Source organism: Sardina pilchardus, chromosome 19 (genome assembly GCF_963854185.1).
Source record: "Sardina pilchardus chromosome 19, fSarPil1.1, whole genome shotgun sequence".
Lineage (NCBI taxonomy): Eukaryota > Metazoa > Chordata > Actinopteri > Clupeiformes > Clupeidae > Sardina > Sardina pilchardus.
In genome coordinates, this window is record NC_085012.1 from 15351120 (window position 1) to 15373705 (window position 22586).

The 22586-nt window shown below is 40.6% G+C and overlaps 1 protein-coding gene across 1 annotated transcript; it reads right to left on the reverse strand.

The window, feature by feature from the left end:
• Nucleotides 1-578: 578 nt before the first annotated feature.
• tfr1b (transferrin receptor 1b) lies at nucleotides 579-16396 on the reverse strand. The gene is made up of 20 exons (XM_062521555.1): nucleotides 16208-16396; nucleotides 13332-13383; nucleotides 12885-13101; nucleotides 12445-12658; nucleotides 11977-12123; nucleotides 11546-11633; nucleotides 11332-11451; nucleotides 10934-11029; nucleotides 10670-10809; nucleotides 10402-10565; nucleotides 10157-10276; nucleotides 9983-10068; nucleotides 9824-9887; nucleotides 9487-9554; nucleotides 9322-9395; nucleotides 6941-7025; nucleotides 5762-5989; nucleotides 5362-5526; nucleotides 2779-3046; nucleotides 579-2193 (listed from the first exon to the last, which is right to left on the reverse strand). Exons 2-19 carry the CDS (start codon nucleotides 13374-13376, stop codon nucleotides 2804-2806), a joined length of 2364 nt encoding a protein of 787 aa, XP_062377539.1. The 5' UTR covers nucleotides 13377-13383; nucleotides 16208-16396; the 3' UTR covers nucleotides 579-2193; nucleotides 2779-2803.
• Between the last annotated feature and the right edge of the window lie 6190 nt (nucleotides 16397-22586).

Consider the following 22586-nt stretch of genomic DNA (forward strand, 5'->3'; position numbering starts at 1 on the left):
ATTATATCAGAATCTAGCAGCTTAAGTTACAGTGTCAATGTCAGACAATGGGGGGAAATAAGGGTATCTCTAGGCATAGCCTACACCACCTGTCACTCAGAAGGAAAGGCAGACACAGCTGATGAATGTAAGGTGACATTGAAAAAGTAACAGAATTTAGTTTAACATTAGTCAGTCGACAAATTAGGCAGAGTTGAAAATGTGATGGACTTGTGCTAGAGGCATGCTCACTGTAGATGTCTAGCACTGAAGGCTGTGCATAGAGCATAACCTCTGCATTCTCTGTGTTACCCTCAAAGCTTGAGAGTAATGTTCAGTTTTACTGGAAGACAAGATTAGATTTTCGCCTGGGTTTACCCAGGCTAGATTGAGACATTTACACTATTGTATCTCCTAACTTAGTCTGATAAATGAGTAAACTGGTATTGCCTTGTGCCAATTGCAAATGAGTAAACTGGTATTGCCTTGTGTCATTTGCACAATCTGAGATGAATCGGAGCCTGCATTACAATGTCAAGTGTGGTTTATTGACGGTACAAGTGCGTGACTGCAAAACAAGTAATACACAACACAGAATCTAAAGTTGAACAAAAGTTTATTAAATAAGCGACAGAGAAGGTCCTATTTCTTCATCTCTTCAATTTACTCTCTCCCCCCCCCACCCCCATATCACAGATTCATCTTCTTGAAATTTGAGATCCAAATACCCCATTTCAAATTAACAATTCAAAAAAGTAATTTTGATCCATCTCCACAATAACATAATTGCATTTAATGAGCAGAGAATACACAGAGATCCACATACAAGCAAAACAGCGTGCAAAGTCCAGAAAGCAACAGCAGATTAAAGTGTACATTATAGGTATGAGCATACAATTGAAAACTCCTGGCATAAACTAGTCAATGACCAATGAAAATAAATCAAATATATTCCAGAAAATATTTGGTCTTTACTATTAACAGACAGTAATTCATCATTTGGATAATGAGTTGAAATTAGATGACACAAAAGAGAAACCGTTATATTTCTGAATGTGGACAGGGGTATGCCTTAAGGATTAAAGACAAACTTGACAATTCACTGAACTCATTACCACCTCATAGGTTTTCTTTAGAAAAACAGGGCTACAGAGCATGTGTGGAACGATCACATCCAAGTCTTCCATGTGAGATTTTATTTCTAGTAAAAATACTCTTTGTAGCCTGGCAAACATCATAGGATGCTCAACTGATTTGTAACATGACAAGACAAGTAAGTTGTGATCTCACTAAACATTACAGATCTAAAGGAACAAAATCATTAAGAAATGCACACAGAAAAACAACGCTCAGAAAAATGAAAAACAATAAATATATATAAAAACTATGGGAAACACTGTTCCCGATAAGTTCATCCACCCTACAAGTGAAATATGAGGAACACTGCCCCCGATATATACACGCTGGTAGGCAAAAACTACCTTCAACATTTCACATTATGGAAGACACTGCTCCCGATAATGTTTTGGGATCAGAAAATATCAATGTTCCAAAAATTGCTTGATCACAGAAATGGCTTAATCAGTTGAGGACAAGTTGCTCAACTTTTCAAATCCCCATCCAAGTGAAGATGAGAATTGGTAATTTGAGATCAGGTAGCTCCAAATGACTTTGTTTACAATATTAAATACATTTTCTTTACATTCACTCCAACATCCATTGTGCCCTTATGACACTTGACTTGTGTTTGTGTCACATTTCAAGATAACTGCCAAAGTGGCACTCTTCAGACAACCAAGTGCAATTAAAAATCAACTTAAGTGTTGGGTAGACCCTCAATATCAAACACCCTTTACCAGTTTCTAGTAACAGCTGTTGGTAACATGTATTTCCATAGCAGATGCTGCTTTTATAAACCGACAGTATAACCGTCACAATTATGGAAGGCACTGCTTCCGATAATTTTGTAAAATAAAATAGAAATACTATTTATAGTGAACACTGCCACTGATAAATAAATAGATAATAAATACATTTCATACGGGCAAGGGTAGGGTTGACTCATTAGAACATGGCGAAGGCAGAGTGGCCCCCCATTAAGCAACTTGGCCTTTGGTTTTTGGGGTCTCAGACAAGTGCGAAAAGGCAATGAGGCTGGTTGTGGATCCCCAATCAGCAGCCAGTGTCAGAAATCTCATTGTATATCAAGCTGACCTTCCAAATACAAAGAAAAGAAAAACACCCCAGATACAGCAGGTTAATGTCACAACTTGGGTGAAGCTGCACAAAGACAGAATAAAGTTGGACTAATCTATGGAACTTCAGTGCAGTTTTATGGCCGACGTAAGGAAAAAGAAAAAGGTACTACTCCTCAAGACCAGAGTAGTCTAGGTTTTGTGCTCGAGAAACTCTTCACCTACTACTGCATCTGCATTTCAATTGAGAATATATATTTCTCATAAAAGCTCAGCTCATTTTTCATTCACAATTTAGTACTTCAATTTTGTCCATGAATTTATGTTGAATTGTGTAACGTAACTTCTCAAATTAATGGCGATAGGCTGCATGTAACTTCTATAAGTTTTTGGATTTTTTCTTATGTCTTAACAATCCACGTAGAAAGACCGTTACTGATATCATGAACTGCCTGCCAAAAACTGATTATGTTGCTCTACTGAAGCATTGTGACGGCCAAAATAAAATGTTCTAGATAAATTAAATAAGTGCTACTTTGAGTGCGCAAAATGGAAAATTGCTTTTCTTGACCAAACTGGAGGACATTCTCCGTGTTTAACACACCTTCTTGAGGTCATCACAAACAGACTTAGATTTCATTATCCATTGCCCAGATAGGACCGAAGAGGTCGTTGGCACAACTCTGAATGGTCCAGGTAGCCCAGGCGAACTGGTTGCGGAAGAGATCCTCATCGGACTCCGGAGCACTTTGCTTGAGGGCGTTAAGATGGTCCAGCAGGGCTTCCATTGTGTGAGATCCTGAGCCGAAGAGTATGTGGCGGAAAGGCGCATCTCTCACAGACACATAGGGAGAGAGCAGATTATGCTCCACCTTTTTGTAAAAAAAAAAAATAAGGGAAAAAAAAAAAAAGACAGACGTTTTCAATTTAGTGACGTGAAATCGCCATGAAATCGCTATGGTGAAATGAGAATCAAAACAGAAATGTATTCAAATTCACCAAGGTAAGTGAACATTCCAACTTTTGCAGTTGAGTTTCCTGTGCGTTTGTGGGTTTGTCACTTTAAGATCACATGGACATTACAAGTATGTCACATGAATACATGTTTAAATCTGAATTGAACAATGTAAACATATTCTCCAAAATTGTTCAAATAATGCTATGCCATGGTGACTGGCCAAGTAAACAGAGGGCTAAACATGACATCTGCAACAATGTGACTGGCTCTTTACCTGACAGGGCAGGTCTTTTAGTTCACACCTCCACCATGTTTAGATTTATGATTTCTCCTTATCGAGCCCATTCATGTTCTTGTTAGTGATTTGTCTCCTGACTGTCACTGTCACTGACTAGGGATGGGCATTCGATTAAATTGTCGGGAGAATTAACGATCAACTATCGATTAATCATTAATATTTTTATATTAAAATTAATTATTTCTTTAATTTAAAATGCAATGAAAATACAAAACCACAACGTGTGTGTTGCGTAGTGTGAGTCTTGAAGCAATAATCTATGTCACTGTGTGGCAACAATGAAACATTTTACCCGGCAGGGGCAATATTTGACCCCATTCTCAGTTACCTACGAGTTTCCGTTTTGATTGCGCTCAGTTTCAACCTAGCATCAACTCGAATTTAGCATGGAGATTTATTGAAACCAGCATATCGCATTCAGTCACGACAGCCTAGGCTACTATCACCAAAGATACTTAATTATTGAAAAGATAGAGCAACGTAATGCATCTCTATGGAAGCAAAATTCGAACAGTTCCGGTCTACTGAAAATGAAACCTGGCGTTTTTCTAGGCTGATTTGACATGGAACTACACTCTCATCTGGCGTAATAATCAAGGCAACTTGCAACTACTGGCACTACTACTGGTTGTTGTCTATGGGGACTATTTTCAGATGCTGCGTACGATATCACTGCGCCTATGGTACGTTTGCAAGTTGCCTTGATTAATACGCCAGATGAGAGTGTAGTTCCATGTCAAATCAGCCTAGAAAAACGCCAGGTTTCATTTTCAGTTGGTCTTATTGCACTTTCTAACTTGAGAGGAGACACGTTTTAAATGGGAAAATTACCAGAAATCTTAGTCACTTTTAAACATGAAGCTAGCAGGCGAGAAGCTAATGGTCTAATCCGATTCAATGATCTATGCTAGGCTGAAGCTAAAAGTTGTATCGCCAGACTCACAGAATGGCTGGATGAACGGGAACAAGGTAAATATCGATTGTTTTGCTCGAGGGGAGGTGGAAAATGAGCGTATTTCCAAAAATGGCGGAATATCCCTTTAAAGGGGCGTGTTGCAAAGACGTCATAGTGGGATATCGATCTCTGTCAGATCAAGCAGCAAGGCAAGCAGTTCAGTTCGAATGTTAGCAGCAATAGCAGGTCTGCTTAAAGGGGGATTTAGCCCCCCTCCCCCTTGTGAAGACAGAACGCGGAAATGATCGAACGTTTGCGCCTCTCGCTCCGCTTTAACCCTCTCTGCTATCACCAGACTGTGTCTCACTACAGCTCCTGCTTGCTTCTCTTCGTAGTGAGATTCTACCCGTTTGGTAGGCTAAATAACATTAGCCTACAGGATGCACCGCTATTATACTGTAGCCTATTTATTCAAGTGGTAGGCTAGTTTGAATGTGGCAGTGTTGTACTTTGCTTTGGACAAAGGCGTCTGCTAAATAGCATAACAATACACGTTGTTGTAGTGCTTGCAGCGAACTAAGTCACTTTTCAAATTAAAATGGTCCCACGCCACACTTCACCGTGACCCCTTCATGATTGGCTACTACTGAAATCAAAACGGAAACTCGCAGTTAACTGAGAATGGCGTCAAACATTTCCCCCGGCTGGTAAAATGCTTAATTGTTGGCACGCAGTGAAATTAGTATAATTGTTTCAAGACTCTCACGACGCAACACAACGTACAATAGTTTAATCGATTACAAATGTATGTTATCGACGAAATTCTTAATGATCAATCCTCGATCGTCGATTAATTATGCCCATCCCTATCACTGACTGTCCTAAAATACTGCTGCATATACTTATACAGTGCCAATAGAAATTCATCATACCCTTTTGAAAAAAGTAACTATTTCAAAAGGGTATGATGACTTTCTATAGGCACTGTACATATACATATACTTGTACAGCAGGCGGGGTGAGGGTGCTCATTTACCTTTATGATGCGGTCGTTGATGATGCGGCACATTTCCTTGTCTTCCAGGTCACTGTTATCGATAGTGTTCTGGAGATCACGAGCAGCTCGGCCATAGGTGCCGATGGCAGAGTTCAGCCATTGGACAGACAAAACCTGAGCCAGAGTCGAATTCAACCCTAGAGTCTGTGGGAAGGATCGAAACCAGAATACACTTTACCTGGTGCCAGCATGTAAACAAGTGCAATTTCAGCCAATGCTACAAAAAGAGACAACATGATCTAAGGGTAAACATATTCCATCGAGTCCCTGTAATCATATTTTCTTTAAAACTTTGGGTTAACAAATACAAGAAATTTGAAATTCAATTCAAATCTATCCATGAAACCTATAATGTCTTCAGATTTTACACTTGACTCACGCTCTTGAATTGGTTGACGTGTCTGTTGACCTCAATCACTTTCTTCCTGATCTCGGCTCCGGATCGCGCCACATCCAAGGGCAGCAGGTGGTCATGAGCCAGCCGCAGGGCCATCTGACCCGCCACATTTGCAGCCGCCACGGCGAATTCAGCATGCTTGGAGCTTGTGGAAACTACAAGGTGGTCAAGACTGTCCAGGGAGGTTCCGAAGTACGGGTACTCTTTGTCCTGGCCCAGGGACAAATATAAAGCAACAATCAACACACAGGGTATCTGCAGGGTTTTTAGGCCTTGGAAGTCTTACATTTAATATAGGCCTTAAAAGTCTTGAATTACATTCACAAGATTTTATTTTCTCCTATTAAGTAGATACGTTAATGTCAATTAATTTCCGTAGAGTTCATGATATTGTAATAGTGTTCATTGTAAATAAACAAATCTATTGCTTTTATTTTGAAACTTGCATTCACAGTTCTCATCCATTATTCACGCCATTCTACAGTGAAAGTACCCATTTGCAAAAGCACAGACATAATAGGTGCGTCTAAAGTATCAGCTGGAATAGTGAAGTGAGTCGACCAGGAGATATTCAAATTATGTTTGGAGAAAACGTTGAGTGAATTAGTGTAGCAATGTAGCAGTTCTAATGTTGAGAATGTTAACGATATTATATAGTTAAGCTAACTTTATGTTGCCGTCTGTGCATGGAATTTTTTTTTTCAAAAGATGTGGGCTACTGAGTAGGCTACAACGAATCTGAGACCAAGTATACATGAAGTTTGAACCATTTAGATGGACAAAAGGTGGAGCAAATTCAGACAACTTGAACAGAATGTCATCAGTAATGATAACGTCGGCTAGTAATATGTGAATAAAAGACTAATTGCTTCTAAACGGCTATTCCAACACAAAAGTGATGATGTCTTTCAAACTAACAAGTCTTTTTTAAAATGTAAGTTGGGGGATCCTGGGAGTACCCCGACACAACCAAGCTACTAACCAATATTAATATAAGAGTTTCAGGTTAGTGTTTGTGTCTACTGCAGTCACTAGCAAAATTAGCAAGCTGGCAATCTTCATGTTGTTATGGTAACAAAATCAAAAACCTTTCAAAATGGAAAAACTGCCCTTCCCAGTGTTTATCCCAAAACATAAATAAAAGATAATGCTTGAACTTACCTCACAGAAACGGAATGAAATAGATGGGATGCCAGAAAGAGCCATGAAGGGGTATGCAGCATCATCCATTTTCATAGCTTCAAGTCTGTTTGGTATAAAACAAAATTACAAAAATGTAAGTTAAGAGAGAACAAGTTACAATGAGTATTAGGGTAACATTTAGAAAAAAAGAATATTCGCCATGACGAGATCGAGAATAAAGTTGAAGTGTCATGTCGACTTTAAAGTCGACATGCTGACAATAAACTCGTAATTACGGTTTAAACATACAATTTAAACTGTATACTTCCTACATCCTCAATATTTGACAATATCATTTCAATCGTCATTCTCTTTTGCCTTGATTATTACGCCAGATGAGAGTGTAGTTCCATGTCAAATCAGCCTAGAAAAACGCTAGGTTGCATCTTCAATTGGTCTTATTGCACTTTCTAACTTGAGAAGAGACACGTTTTAAGTGGGAAAATTACCGGAAATCTTAGTCACTTTTAAACATGATGCTAGTAGGTGAGATGCTACTGGTCTAATCCGATTCAATGAGCTATGCTAGGCTGAAGCTAAAAGTTGTATCGCCAGACTCACAGAATGGCTGGATGAACGGGAAAAGGTAAAGATCAATTGTTTTGCGAGGGGAGGTGGAAAATTAGCTTATTTCCAAAAATGGCGGAATATCCTTTTAATGTCGACACGTCGAGATTAAAGTCAACATGATATTTCAACTTTATTCTCTAAATTTTGAGTTTAATGTCAACAATGTTCATGTGTGGCTCTAATACTCCATCGTAACAATGCATAAGTTGTAGGGGTGGCACGGTTCACAAAATCCACGGTTCGGTTCGTATCACGGTTTAGGGTCACGGTTTTCGGTTCGGTACGGTTCTTGTTGTTATTTTTTCTTTTACTCTTTAACACTCCAGAAACATATTTCAGCATATAGCTTAATCATCCACAATTAGGCTAGAGTATTTAGAGAATAGTTATCATGTAATAATGCACAAACTGAATTTGACTTCACATAAAGCACATTATTGTCTGAGGAAACTTTAAGCTTCAGTTGAGATTTTGATAAAGCAAGAGGGAAGACATTGATGATTTCAACAATCTTTTAATTTATTTGGCAGGGATGGTGCACCAGCACAAAATGTAGGTCGTCCACCCATATTTTTCATTGCATCGCCTTTTCATCGCTCTCCTTTCATATAGTGTGAATGATTTTTTAACAAGATGTAAAGCTTGTCTTTATTTGAAACACACACACATTATGTAATTATTTAATACATTCTATATACTGACATGTCTGATATTCATAACAGCAAACTTTATGCAGATTATATAGCCTACTATTCATTATAACTCCACCTCTTAAATTCAGCTGTCTTGCTGAAGCCTCACAATATTGTAAACAAAGTAGCAGGCTAAGCTCATCATACTCTACTGGTTGGACTGTTCAGTTTCCCCACATGTGTTTTAGTTTCAAGGTAAGCTAATACTTTTTCTCCTTGGGACAGGCCCTTTTAAGCCTTGGAGTTGAAAACATTGGTATTGAGATGGTCAGTCAACTTGAATGCAATAGCCTTCTAATGATGCTAACCGTTTTTAACAGTAATTTAGCTAATCGTCTTCTGTGCGTCATTGCGTGTTGTGTTCATGTAGCCTAATACAACATACATACTTTTACAGTTCTAATTCTATTACTTAGGATGCCTGTTTTACGTTGCACCTTTGACACTGTAAGGCCAGGCCACCGTAGGTGCGCGCTAATTGTGTGAGGTTTTGGAGAAAATAAACAAGTGCGTTGCTGCATCCACGAAGTGAAGACTAGTCGTTATTTTAGCAACATAACATTGCGTTCACGATTGTGAATGTTCTATTTGGATTACTGTGCATGTCGAGGGCGGGTGTCCATTGAACGCGCACGAGAGCGGGCCAAGGAGAATGAGTTTACTTCTACTGTTTGGTAAAGTTGCACGCATAGTCTACAGTTGCGGAAGAACATGCTTCCACCCGAGCAGGGTCAGGTGCATCAGTTTGACCACGCTAGGGATGATCTCTTGCACTTGCCATTTCTAAAACCTTGCGCGCAGCACTCAAAACGCCATACTCCTACTCTCGCACGTAAGGGAAACACGTCGTCACATATGGGAATCAATTGCGCATGCCATAACTAGCCTGAACCGTAGGACCGTACGACGAACACACACTCCGAACCGTGACATGCGAACCGCACGGTTCGGAGCATTTTTCAAAAACCGTGCCACCCCTAATAAGTTGCATGAGGCGTCTTGCATCACAATAACAGACAAAAAATTTTTCTTGTAGGAAGTAAAACACAAACACTTCAAGACTAAGGTTCATAAACTATAGCCAGTAACTGTACTCACACAGGGGTCTCCCAGTCCCGACTAGTTGTATAATCATCAAGCAGAGTTTTGCCAGCGTGAAATGGGCTCTTCACCTGCAGAAGCACAAACATCTTCATGTAAAATCTTTTGCCTTCCACTCAAGTCCGCTGCACTTAAAATCATATATATATAAAAAAACATTACCTGCATCAAAGTGTTCTTCAGTAAGTCATATAACAATGGACTTGCAGAGGCCTTGAACTTTGTACGACCTGAGAATATGCGTAAGGCATTGATTTGTTAGTCCAGACGAATCCAAACTCATGAAGTGTATGAGTAAGTAGCAAACACCAGATGAACAATGGATTTTATGATTTTATTGAGCGTCACCTAAGAAAGTACTTATTATTTATATATATAATAGACTGGGGTAACGCTGAAAATACATTCACAAGACATGGGCTGTTTATAAAACAAATTTTTATTTTAATTTAACTAAATATTCTATCATTTGTGTTTAGAACTTTGTTTTTGTACTCACCTACAACAACTCCATCCAGATTAATGTAGGTGAAGGCTCTCATGTTCAGAGATGACAAGTAACCCTGTTTGCAGAATGAAACGGTCAGACTTGTCACACAATAAACTAAACCAGTGCTGCCACTTACAAGAACGAACAAAAAAAAGCTCCACTACTGACCTCCTGCCACTCAGTGGCTCCAACGCTTCCATATTCGCCAGCACTCCAGCTGGCAAACACCAGGCTCCTCCTGAGGCTGAGGTGGTCTGTGAGGAAGTAAACATCTTGGTCAGCGCAGTGTTAACAATTATGACAGCTGAGGTGTGGAGGACTTGTTGTGCTGCTTCAAAATACCTTTTCTAACCATCTCAGAGATTGCGCTGGCCAGCTCTACCAACAGAGTGGTGCCCACAGTGGACTTTGCAACACCCGGGCCCCAGGAGTCCCTCTGTGCACCAATGACAACATAACGATCTGGGGGAGAAGAGGGGGAAAACGTCTCATTCGATCATCAACATTATTATTATTATTATTACTATTATTATTATTATTATTATTATTATTGTACTATTCAATAATATTATTATTGACTTATTTACCTGACTCCTCGCTTCCCTTGATTACACCAAATATGTTGTGGATGTCTGCTTCAGCGAGAGTACTGCTGACGGTCACAGTCACCATGTTATCTGCACTGCCCAGTTTGTATGTAGTAACCAGGTTGCCTTTAAAGTTTTTGGGAGCAAGATCACCTCCCATCTTCCTGTATTTCAAGGAGGTACATTTTAAACTTTGCATTCACGGGTCATACCAACACAATGACCAGGTCTAACCAAGACAGACACATGAAGTGCAAGTGGGACTCACTGGAAGATCTTGAGGGCCATATCGGCAGTAATTGTCTGTGCCAAAATAGTAGGGAGGCCTGAAGACTTGGCAGGGGGAAACTGGGTGTGTTCAAAGGACGGAAACCCTGGTGTGTAGGGGTCTCCAGAGCCCAAGTGGACCTAGGCAGACATGGGTGGAATTAGGATAACATGCGCAAGGCCAAAGTATACCTGTGTGCAATTCCCAAACAAACAGAATCAACTTCTTGAGGAACAGCAGAATCTGTGGAACTATGCAACTCACATGTCCGTAAAGTTCTGTGGAGCCTACAAAGTTGTGGTCGTCAGGATCAGGGTAGATCAGTACTGCCACTGCACCATATTTAGCAGCATTGGCAACCTGGCAAAGAAAGAGAACACCCATCAGCATTCTCACAACTAGCAGTGTAGGATGTTATATAATATATAATGTTACAGTGCTCCTCGTAGTCTACAGTGTACATTAGTTCACAGAAAACACCTTCATATTCAAACAAACATCCCTAACAGAAGTGATTCAATTCACTGAATATTGGATCGAGACATAAGAGTTTCCCAATTGAATCTATTCAGGAAGCAAGCAACAATAGCCCCACACACAACAACAAACAGCCCCCCAAACAACTAACACAACTACAACCATTCTGAAATGTGCTTTGTTACCTTTTCTGCAAAACTGATCTTGCCAGCCCTTAGCAGTAGGACACTGCTTTTGAGGTCTATCTTCTTGTCGAAATAGGAGAGATTGTCTAGTTCACCATAGTTTGCATACACCACTCTGCCCTGTGAAACACAATATACAATGGTGGTTAGGTCAAGAAGGAAAAACTGAGTATGTGTGAGTGTGCATTTGAATGATTGAGACTGACATTCTTACCGTTGCATTTCCAACTTCACTGTAAGCCAAGTAACCTTTGGGTGTTCCGATTTCTTCAGTACCAAAAAGGACTTTATTTGGGTTGTCACTGTTTGTCAACACAAATAATTGTTAAGTTCCCACACTAGCTAACTAACCAAAAATAGTCACACAAGGAAGCATACTACAGACAAAATAATTTCTCCATTTCCACCAAAAAGTCCAAGGTTTATGGAATTCAAAAAAAATCTAATCCTCCATCTTTGACAGTTGTCATTGTAAGATTTATATCCTACACAACACACAACATTCAACAAACCTTTAAACAATCAGTGTCTCAACAGCAAGAGGACATTTGCAGTTATGACTGACTAAAAGTGTGTAATTTAGACATGTTTGATTACATAAAAAAATAATTTAGACTCTAGGTGTGATTCTTTCATTCCCTCTACCTGGATGGACGTGGCAGCTTGACAATATGCTTATCATTCCAGGACTTCATGTTCAAGTCCTTGAACACACCCAAGACTTTATTAGCAAGCTCGATATCTCCATCACTTCCTGCCTCATGGCCTACGCCCCTTGGGAGGGAGAAGTCACTGAGGGGGAGGACAATGGATTAATTGATACAGCATAATAGCCCTTGAACTCACTCCAAAGACTGAAACAGGCCAAAGGTTTTGAAAGGTTTCTCCAGTCAATTGAAAAAGTTGTTACATGACTTACTGTAACACTTTATTTTGAATGTATAATTAGGCAGGAAAACAATTATGATGTTCCATTTCAAATGTATTAACTGACACAGGTTTAATGTAAGGTTATTAGGAGCTATTGTTGCAAAAAATATATAGTTATATTGTATTAAAACTCAATAAGCTCTCTGACTAATGGTGATGTTTAATAATTTACATGAAGAGTACCTGAATCTGGTAGAGAAGGCACTAGAGGACAGCTTCTGTTCAAGTAAGTTGGTTATGTCATTCCAGCTCAAACTCGGAAGGGCTTCAACCGCAAGTCCTTCATCCTGATCTTCCTTAGATGGCACAGTGGGCACAGTGGGGACAGTGGAGGCAGTGAGGCAGGAAGTAGACGCCACGTCTGGTTTACGGTGACTGACATAACCAACAAGATAACCTGAAAAAATGCAGAAGGGAAAATAAATCAGATAAACAATAAATTACAACTTACAACAAGGATAATCTCATTTCAAGTATTTATCTCGGCCCAGTCTAATTGTCTCAACATTAAATAGGTGGTACGATCATCATGTTAGCCAATTATTGCAAATTATTGCTCTAAGGTCAGTTTGTTTTGCTAATACCAGTTGTCATTACCCTTTACGTGATAACTCAGTATTTACCCAAGATGAAGACCACCAAAGTGCCCAGGGCCAGGTAACAGATGTTCTTGTAGGTGCGCAGAGGACTCTGTGTGTAGGTGACGCGAGCTTGGCCATCTTCAGGGTTTCCAACTTCATCGTCAACATCCGTTGACAGTTTCATCTCCACTTGGCTACTATCAGCGTCTGAGTTTTGGGCCAAGTTGAAGCGTGTGTACGAACGGGGCTCTCCATTAAACTGGGGGGTAAGAACAGGAGTCAGCACACATCATAGTGAAACTTTTTGGCAAGTCAGTCATTTTTTTCCCCCTGTTACACATCTTTAATATACTTCACTTCCAAGTATCATACAAAACAGTAACTTTTAGTACTTATACTAATCAATATGAATAAGTATTAATTTAATTTCTATGCACATCCCTCAGAAGTTATAATAAATCTAAAGAATTATTGAAATAAATGACTTACCATTTTGGAAATGGATGTTCTTGCTTGATTGATTGTTGCAGCCATTGACAACCTAAGATAGACACCAATGGATGGATTTAGATATGTGTATTGTCCTGTGTTGAAACTTTAACACCCAGCATAAGAAGACCACATAAGGAGAGGTTTAATGACACTGCAGTGATGTCCAATCATTTACTGCATCAAGTACACACAGCCTTGTGCTACCACTCTCATCCAAAATAAAATGCCAAGAGCCTAACCCTAAAAAAAAAACTGCTGCCAACTAAAACAAGTCAACACTGGTCCAAAGATCAATGGCTACATTCAACATTTTTAAAAACTGTTCCTGGTACTTTATACTTTCTTTACCCAGTGGTGTGACCAGAGGATATGGTGCCTTGTCAGTGGGTTTACAAAATAAAAGATAAAACTAAGCCATGGTTTACAAAATAACATGACCTTAGCTTGCTCAAGCTCACAAACCTTGAAAGCATTATACTGCAATCACTCACAAATAGAAATGGGGCCCAGAATAATCTCTGAGCATTGCATGTTTTTACTTGTTTCATCAATCAGGTTTGGGAACATCTTCAGGGTTAAACAGCAGGTCCTTGGCCCAGAGTAACTTCATAATCTAAATAGATCTATACACAGTTGTACATTTTCTACCGAGTCACTTTCCCTTTGTTATGTCAAATTTCAAGTATGTCTGAAATTCTTTAAATTAGTTGTCACCACAGCAATCATACTAGGCCAGTGCTCTTACATTATTGTATATGCCCTTGTAACTTCATTATAAACTTAGCAGTATCTTAATGTTCACTAACTCAGTTTCATCTACTGAAATGGTTTCACACGTAACAGAGCCCAGAGCCTAAACAACCTAGAAGAAGCAATAAGAGAAGAGGCCAGGGAAAGCTCCAGTAACCAATTTAGTTATTGTTGGAAATAGCTTTTGTGCGGTACAATTAATCCAGATTCATTGTTCATTTGGTTGATCATCGGTCTTCATGTTGGTGGAGCAACGTTTCTGTCATTTCCTGGTGCAATGCAAGTTTCAGTAACGACCAGTTCCTCATTGCTTTTGCCGCCTAATTGTGAGGTTTAACCACCTGTCTTGGCACCATACCAACACACCAACACTCATTTGCCATGCTCAACTTTTTCAGACCAAATATATCTTCACTTATCCAGGAACAGAAGGACTAGGAAAAAACATGCTGAATAGATCACAATTCTCTAAAATTAAGTAGATATTTCAAAACAGGAAGATGACTTCGCTTCTCCATACTGAGGTACTGTTCCATGGCAGCTATCTTAAACAATGCTTTGTTCCTTCTGCATCCATTGTCTCAGAGACAAACAATGGCTTTAAACATTTCCTCATATGTGGAAAAACTCCAGTAAATGCAGGCAGGCTGCATAGAAACTGTACAGGACTGGTTTTACTGGGTTTACTCCCCTGGCATAGGAAATTGCAAACACAATCAGATTGGCGAACTGCCTTCACGACTAACTTTATACAATTTGCCAATTTACTTCCAGTAATATTTAGACCGGATCCTTCCATCCACATAACTATTAATACATCCCCATCAGGGAAGCAGGGGTCAATGAGGACAGCACGCTCTTGGCTCCTGAAAAGTCCCATCATGTGAGACAAAGAATGCTCAGAAAGGAGGCCAGAGTTGTGTCTGCTCAACTGGAATTGACCCTTAAAAGTCAAATGGATTTCCAAGCTGTCATATCTAGCTAAACTTTCTTTTAGGTCTATGAGCTAAACCCAAATGAGATTATTTTTGATTAGCCTGGTGTCAAAGAGAGCGAGCACCTCGTGGTGATGATCAAGCATTACGTGGGGTGGAAAATACACAGTATTTCTGAACACACAACTTCTGCTCTTTCAACTTCATGAAAACCACACTCAAATAATCTTACATGTGAATTTAGTAGCGAAATGTTATACCAGGAGCTACATGTTCCGAGCATCACATTCAAGGTCAGTAACGTTAGCAAGTAGCTATGCTACGGCACAATGCCTGCACATACAGTAGCAGATTCCTCATGCTTGCCCCGGATGTGGGCTAATGTTAGCCAAGTTAGCAATCAAAGGTTACCGGCATTTTACTATTAACACAATAACAGACTGTCGACAATCACAAGAACACATATGTTATGAAAGAAACAAGCCTAGCCTCTCTACATACAGTGTTTACAGGAAATAAACTAGGACTAGCACTACACGTTAGCCTTGAGGGGAATTAGCCAAGTACCGCTAACGTTAACTTGGATACCAGTGTCCACCGCGTGGATAACTAACCCAGCGCCAACCCGTTTATTTTCTCTGACTTATTTCAAATAACATTGTGCAAATTGAACGAAACTATTGATATAAGTGAAGTTGGTTGTCCTGGGGGTTAGAATGCTAAAAGCCAAGTCATTGAGAACGTGTAGCAAATGACCAATTTAACATGGACTACTAGCAACTGTTTAAAATGTTTGCCTCACTTTTTGTCCATTCTCAATGTTTACGACTGTTAAACTAGCCGGTATGTCAGGCATCAGTATTAAGTTTAGTAACGTTTACTAAGCTGTAAGGTAATGTTCGTAATGTACATGACGTATGGTTAACAGTTAACGTAGCAGCTAACTGTCAAGGCTGGAGCCAGATAACACTACTTGAAGTAGCCTAAACGTTACATCGTAAGTAGCCTGAACAGAATAAAGATATGGGAGGCCTACATACCAGTGGTCATGTCTAACGAACGTTAATGTTGCATTTTCTCGCCACAAAGTTGTCATTAGTTTAATTAACGTTAAGCAATAGCATGTCGTGTTACACCATGTTAATATTACAGTATGCACGTGTCCATAAACTCGATACATTTCCTTACCATTCAGAATGGCGTTTTGGTTGGAATGCTTGATTTGCCCTCTTCACACGCGATGACCCTTCCTCTGCGGCTTGCTCTTCTAGAGTGGTTGCTTACAAACTCTCCCTCAGCTTTCTTTCGCCCTCTCTATAGCCTGCACGCACCCACGCACACAGTTGTCAGTCTATGGTTTGTCAGATGGAGTCGGCCTGCCAACCTTTCCTGTGTGTTGGTTGCGTCACTACAGTCATTTCCTGTAGCACGTACGCACCTAGGGAGGACAAAACAGGGATAACAAAAAAATGTAAATAATAATCAAGCAACACAAGCATTTATTTAATACATAAATTACGAACGTTTTAATTGATAGGTTATTGGAAGAAAATGTGATTTATGGAAAATATGAGTTATTGATTTATTGATTGAAAATCGATTGATTGAAAATATGAATTATTGAATAAAATATGATTTATTTGTAGTAGCCTATCTAATCAGCCAAAGAAGACACATAACTGCTGTCAGTTAGCCTACTCTTCATTGGCCTCCTACAGCAGCCAGAAGTACATTTAAATCTCTCAAGGGGAAGGGGGGGGGGGGGGGGGCTCTTGCACTCTCAAGCTAGTGACAGTGGGTAGGCTACCTCTCAACTTCTCTCCTCGATCCTCGATGCTCGGTCCTCCAGGCTCGTTCCCTCTATAAACTAACACTTGATAGACTATCCCACTGTTGCCGCCCCATCATTCTTTATAGATCAGTGAGGACAAGGGCCGATGAAGGAAGGGAGGATGTATAAAAGACGAATGAGAGGCACCCTATCAAGTAAGGTAATGACACTACTTTAGAGACGTGTGGTGGTTATGCCACAATGTCGGTTCCAGTTAAGGTGGCCCAATCTCTTTGATACCAGCTTGTAGTTAAGTAGGCTATGGAAAAATGTACTGTATCTGCTAGCCTACATGTCTTATCTGACATTAGCAAGTTAGTAGCCAGCCACCAGTTCAATTTCAATCAAATCAAATCAGGTTTATTGGCCATACTTGCACATACAAGGAATTTGGTCTCTGCATTTATCCCATCCGTGAATTAGTGAACACACACAGCTGTAGGCCAAGGAAATGTGTTTAACATCATAGTGAGAAATTCCTACATCAGAACTAAAAAAGATAAAATAAGAACAAATAGATTAAGTAGTGCCACTTCAGATCTCATACATCCTCCACTAAAGAGGTTTTCGCCCCTGCCTGCATGTTGATTGGTTGGTTGATTTTTGACAATTGACTTTTCACGGTCCCTGTCACAGGAAAATGCACACGCATATCGAGGTCGAAAGTTTTCCATCCCATTGAATTGTGTGTGTGTGTGTGTGTGTGTGTGTGTGTGTGTGTGTAAATTGACGGAAACGTCAAGGAAATGTCAAGAAAAATGCCTAGCCTACTTTTTCACATGTATATACACACTGGGCTTGTCAACAAGATAACCGAATATGGCGGGTCAATGATTCTCCACTGAATGGCCACTTGCTAAACCATTCTGTTATCAGCTCAGGATCAGCCAGACGACGGCCCTGTGAACAATGGTATGCATGGTTATGGTGATAATGGCAGTGCATGCCTTGACAGCTCTTTTAGCTGTGCCAGTTTTCTGACCCCATGCTGCGCATTCACCAAACTCTGGATATTTACAAACATTGAAGGGGTCAGACTCATGAAATTGTTGTGCTGATCCAAGCCTACACAAGAGAATATCTTAAAATGATGATAGCACCATTATAGGCCCTGCCCTTTCAGCAATATTGACTCGTGGTGTCACCCACCATAGCTCTGAACTTGGATAGAAATGAGCAAGTGGTTAAAAGGAAATTAGCACAAGATGATGAGCCATCCATTCCAGTGAACTTGAAAATGGGTGTGCAGCTTGAACTTTGAAAAGGGGACAAAGTCAAGCTTGTTTTAGCTTTTGATGAAGCACTACTCATTACATTAGGATCATTAGAGTGCTCTGAGAGAGCACTCTAACAAAGCGTATGCAGTAGAGGGAGCCGCTTGGCGAGTCAGGCAACATAGATGTTTACATCCAAACAATACTTTTTCATGTCTTTCCTGGCCATCATTATACCCCTGCAGTGTTGGCCACCTTAACTGCAAATCAGTTAATGTGTGTTCAAATCACATAATTACATACAACTGTCTAGGTGTGAGGCTCATAGAGGCTTGGGATATGAATATGAAAGAATACTGTAAGTCTGTGTAATATCTCTAATGTATCTAGCCTGGCTGACGCGACCACATTTATATCTGTATCTGTATTTGCATAGATTTGGCCAGAGGAGTTCGCCTGCCTGATGGGAGCAACTGAATGGAGCGGATTACTTTCTTCCTGTCAGCCTTTCCTTCCACTGCCTGACTGAGTTTGTTCTGGATGGGGCAGGTTTTTCTGGTTGCATACTTGATGATTTTCATCAAGTGTCTTGCTTCTGTCTGGAAGGAAGTTATACCAGGATGTTATCAGTGACTGGTAAGCTATACTGTTACAATGTCCTGTCTGGTAATGCTGTTTGTATACTCCTGGGGACAGGGAGTGGTCATCTGAGCCACCAAGACCACGTCATCAGCATTTTAAAAAGTGACAGTCCATTGCTGTTGCAGGTGATTCCATTTGTGTAGGCCTACAGTACGTCTTGTAAAGTAAACGATTAGAAAATTGAAAGATATTTCACACAGGGAGGGGAAAGTAGAGAGGAGCAAAGCTGAGTGAGGGCAGCCGAGGTGGGAAGCTGATAGACAATAATGGAGACTGTAAAGGGAGGGATGGACACCAGCAATCATACACCATCATAATGATATCATAAAAAGGTCATATAAGATATAATTAAAAAGACCAAATAAAAAAACATTTTTTAAAACAGGAAGTTTTAGTGACACAAATAGATATGCTGGTACTTGATCTGCAAGATCCTTCACTTCCGTCACATTTCATATGGGACTCACTTGTATTTATGTTATGCAGCTCTGAGCTGTCTCATATCATATCTGATGATAATCACCTTCTCTGCACTGTAGAGACTGTTCAGGCATTTTACATGCTTCACATACACTCTGCCAGTGCTGTTAAGTACAGTATGTCACCTTTGTAGGCTGGGTAAACCTTGCCTGATCTGTTGGCAATTTAGGTTTCGCCCTGCCGCTCAGGCTGGAAACCTGCATCTACTGTATCTCTCCTGCTTCCTGTCCACATCCTCTGGGTCCAATCACAAACTAGCTTATCCAAAAGGCACACCCGGATCGGTTGAAAGACTATCCAAATGCGTACAGAGTCATTTGAACTATGCCCATTGATCACAATTCTTGTGCAGTGGAAATAAAGCAAATAGCTTTTGTGCTGAAGTGATGGAATTGGTCTTGTCCACCAGGTGTCACTATCCTCCCTAGATAGCAATCCATACCCCTGGGTTGATGAACTGAAGGAAATGCAGTTAAAAAAACAATATCACTTGCACTGTGATCAACTAGCCTATGTAATCTGCACATAACAACAGACCCCAGATGTCCATCTCGTTTTCCCCCCTTTAGTTACTGTCTGGAGTGATGCAAAATACTCTTTGCTCCCACCTATTTTAATGCCCTCATACAGGCATACTGTACAGTGGCGATTCTAGAGTCTGTGGGGGCCCTAAGCAAAAAATCCTAGGGGGCCCTACTTACACAACCCCCCCCCCCCCCCCCCCCCCCCCCCAACAAAAAAAACTTGTTTTTAACATGTTGCTAGCCCTATGCCAAGCATTTATCATTCGTTGCAAGTGCCATTCACACATGCTAGACTTATTCTATTCTATTCTACATACTGGGGTTTTTTTTCAGCACAGTGTAGGCTACCCAGATCTGCCACAATATCATGCATAAATACTTGCATTGATTTATTTTAGATTTTTAAATAATACAAATTCAAAAAGCAGGCTACTATACAAATTCTTACATTTTGACGTGTATCTCACCACAGCAAGCAGCTCGACATGACTTGGTTGTATAGGCCTGACTGCTCTGTAAATGGCAAGAACCATGATGGAGGGATACTTTGGGTCTGAGCAATTTACAGAAATATGTGGTGTGTAGGCCTACCTTCCAGAAATAAGCTGATCTGACCTGACTTGTTTGCGTTGTAGCACACATGACGTGCACACATGATGATTCTCTATAATATTTATTTTACTGCATTGCAATGAACAAAGTAAAGGCAAAAAAAGTGTTTATTTGTCAAACAAATTTGGATGCAATATGAGTCTTGAATTGGATACCATACAGGAGTTTGCTATAGCCTATAGGATCTCAAAACCGTATGCTATTATGAACGTGCCTTGCCATAGAGAAACACATGATAACGTTGGATTATGAACAGCTATTATCGCACACAAACACATAGGGTAAGTGGAGCTAAATGAAGTTATTATTTTGCTGTCACTTGGTCTGTTTTATAACTTAAAAGGTTGTATTTGGTATCTGTGTGGATAGCTCTAGCTCTCCTCTTTCATCTGACATGCGTGTCATCTTTATGATCGCGATTTCACGAGTAAATCAAACGAGAGCTATATGACATTATTATTTGTTTGTCACTTCGTCTGTTTTTATAACACAAAAGGATCGATGTATTTGGTATCAATGGAAAGCTCTGTTTCCCCTCTTTCATCTGATATGCGTAGCATCTCTGTGCGATGCCGGGTTTGCCAGTAATTCAAGCGAGACTGGATGTGCGGGTGTATGCAGAGCAATATAGACTGTAAATATGATATACTTTGATTTAACTTCATGACTTTCATACTTGATCGTACAGACAAGTGCCTAGTCTCGTTGGAAAGCCCCGCTTCTGCTTTTTCGTGCAATACAGGTCTCATCTCGCTGCGACTAATAATTGCGGAGCAATGTAACAGTGAAGAATGGGTGTGTTTTTTTGATGCACTTTGCGCTAGTCGGGCTCAATATGTGTGGATTGTTTGCACTCTTTTGGACACAGATCCACTGTTTATAAGCCGATAGCATACATGTAGGCTACTATTTGTAAGACAGGACAGGACAGGAGCACACAAAATCACGTAACCCACCATTCAATCTCTATTGACGAAATTATCGCTTGTAGCACCAGTAAACGCTCTGAGGTCTCGGGGCCCCCTAAAGGCACGTTTAGACTTGCTGTAGACAACGCGTTCGCGTACGCATCATGGCTGCCTCGCGTATTTTGCGGTCGTTTGGTGCGTCGGTCGTGCACGTCGTCGCAAGCGAACACGACGCGTCCGCGAGATGCAATACTGACAAGAAAGTAGGGGGCGATCATTGCCAAAACAAAGTGACTGCAAGATGCATTATCGACATCAAACCTGGAGGCAATCATGAGAGTAAACAATGGCACATGGCCACATCCACATCTGATATTAGGCTACTAGTCTCCCCCTGGTGAAGACCTCCAGTAAGGTGCATAATGCTGCAGCGAGTCTGTACACAGGACACAGCAGGTCGCACACGGACGCATACACATACGCTTGGTCTAACGGCAAGTATAATCCCAGCCTAACGGCTCGGGGCTCCAAGCAGTTGCTTGCCATGCCTGTCGGCAAGGTGCGCCCCTGATACTGTATGCTACCACACGACCGCTGCGCTCCTCAGCCGAGCGACGTGTTCCACCAGCATGCTCAGGCCAATCCAAACTTTTCTAATCTGTCGTCCCTCGTTGGTGGAACGCACTACCTGTTCCTACTAGAGTAGGGACATCCCTCGCCATCTTCAAAAAATGTCTGAAAACCCAGCTTTTCAGAGAACATCTCCTCTCATAGCATTAGGCTACTACAGACAATTGCACTCATTGATGCACTTATTACACTCATTAATGCACATATTTTGTTTTTGAATTTAATGTTAGAATTGCTCTTAAAAAGCTTAAATGTTTTTACCATGTTATAAGTCGCTTTGGTTAAAAAGCTTCTGCCAAATGTAATGTAATGATATAATCAGGGCTGGCAAAGGACCAAGGAAGACTACGGATCCAGAAATGTTATCTCATAACAATAATAATAATAATTAAAGCTGCGAGCAGCAATGTGGGGGCCAAGCTTTGGAAATTTGGAAAGACAACCCCCCCTCCGCCCCTCCCCCTGTGACCACCATAGAGGAGTATTTGTGTGCTTTTGTCTGGGCTTGAGAGAGAGAGAGAGAGAGATGAAAGCGTTACTGAAAAATGAGCTGACTTTCTGTGATTATAGCACCCCCCCTAGTGGTGAAAAGACATGAAATGGGAGAGTGGCCGTGTGCAAATGGAACCCCCCCCCCCTACGACCACCATAGAGGAGGGTGTGTGTGCTTGTGTCTGGGTTAGAGAGCGAGAGAGATGAAAGCATTAATGAAAAATGAGCTGACTT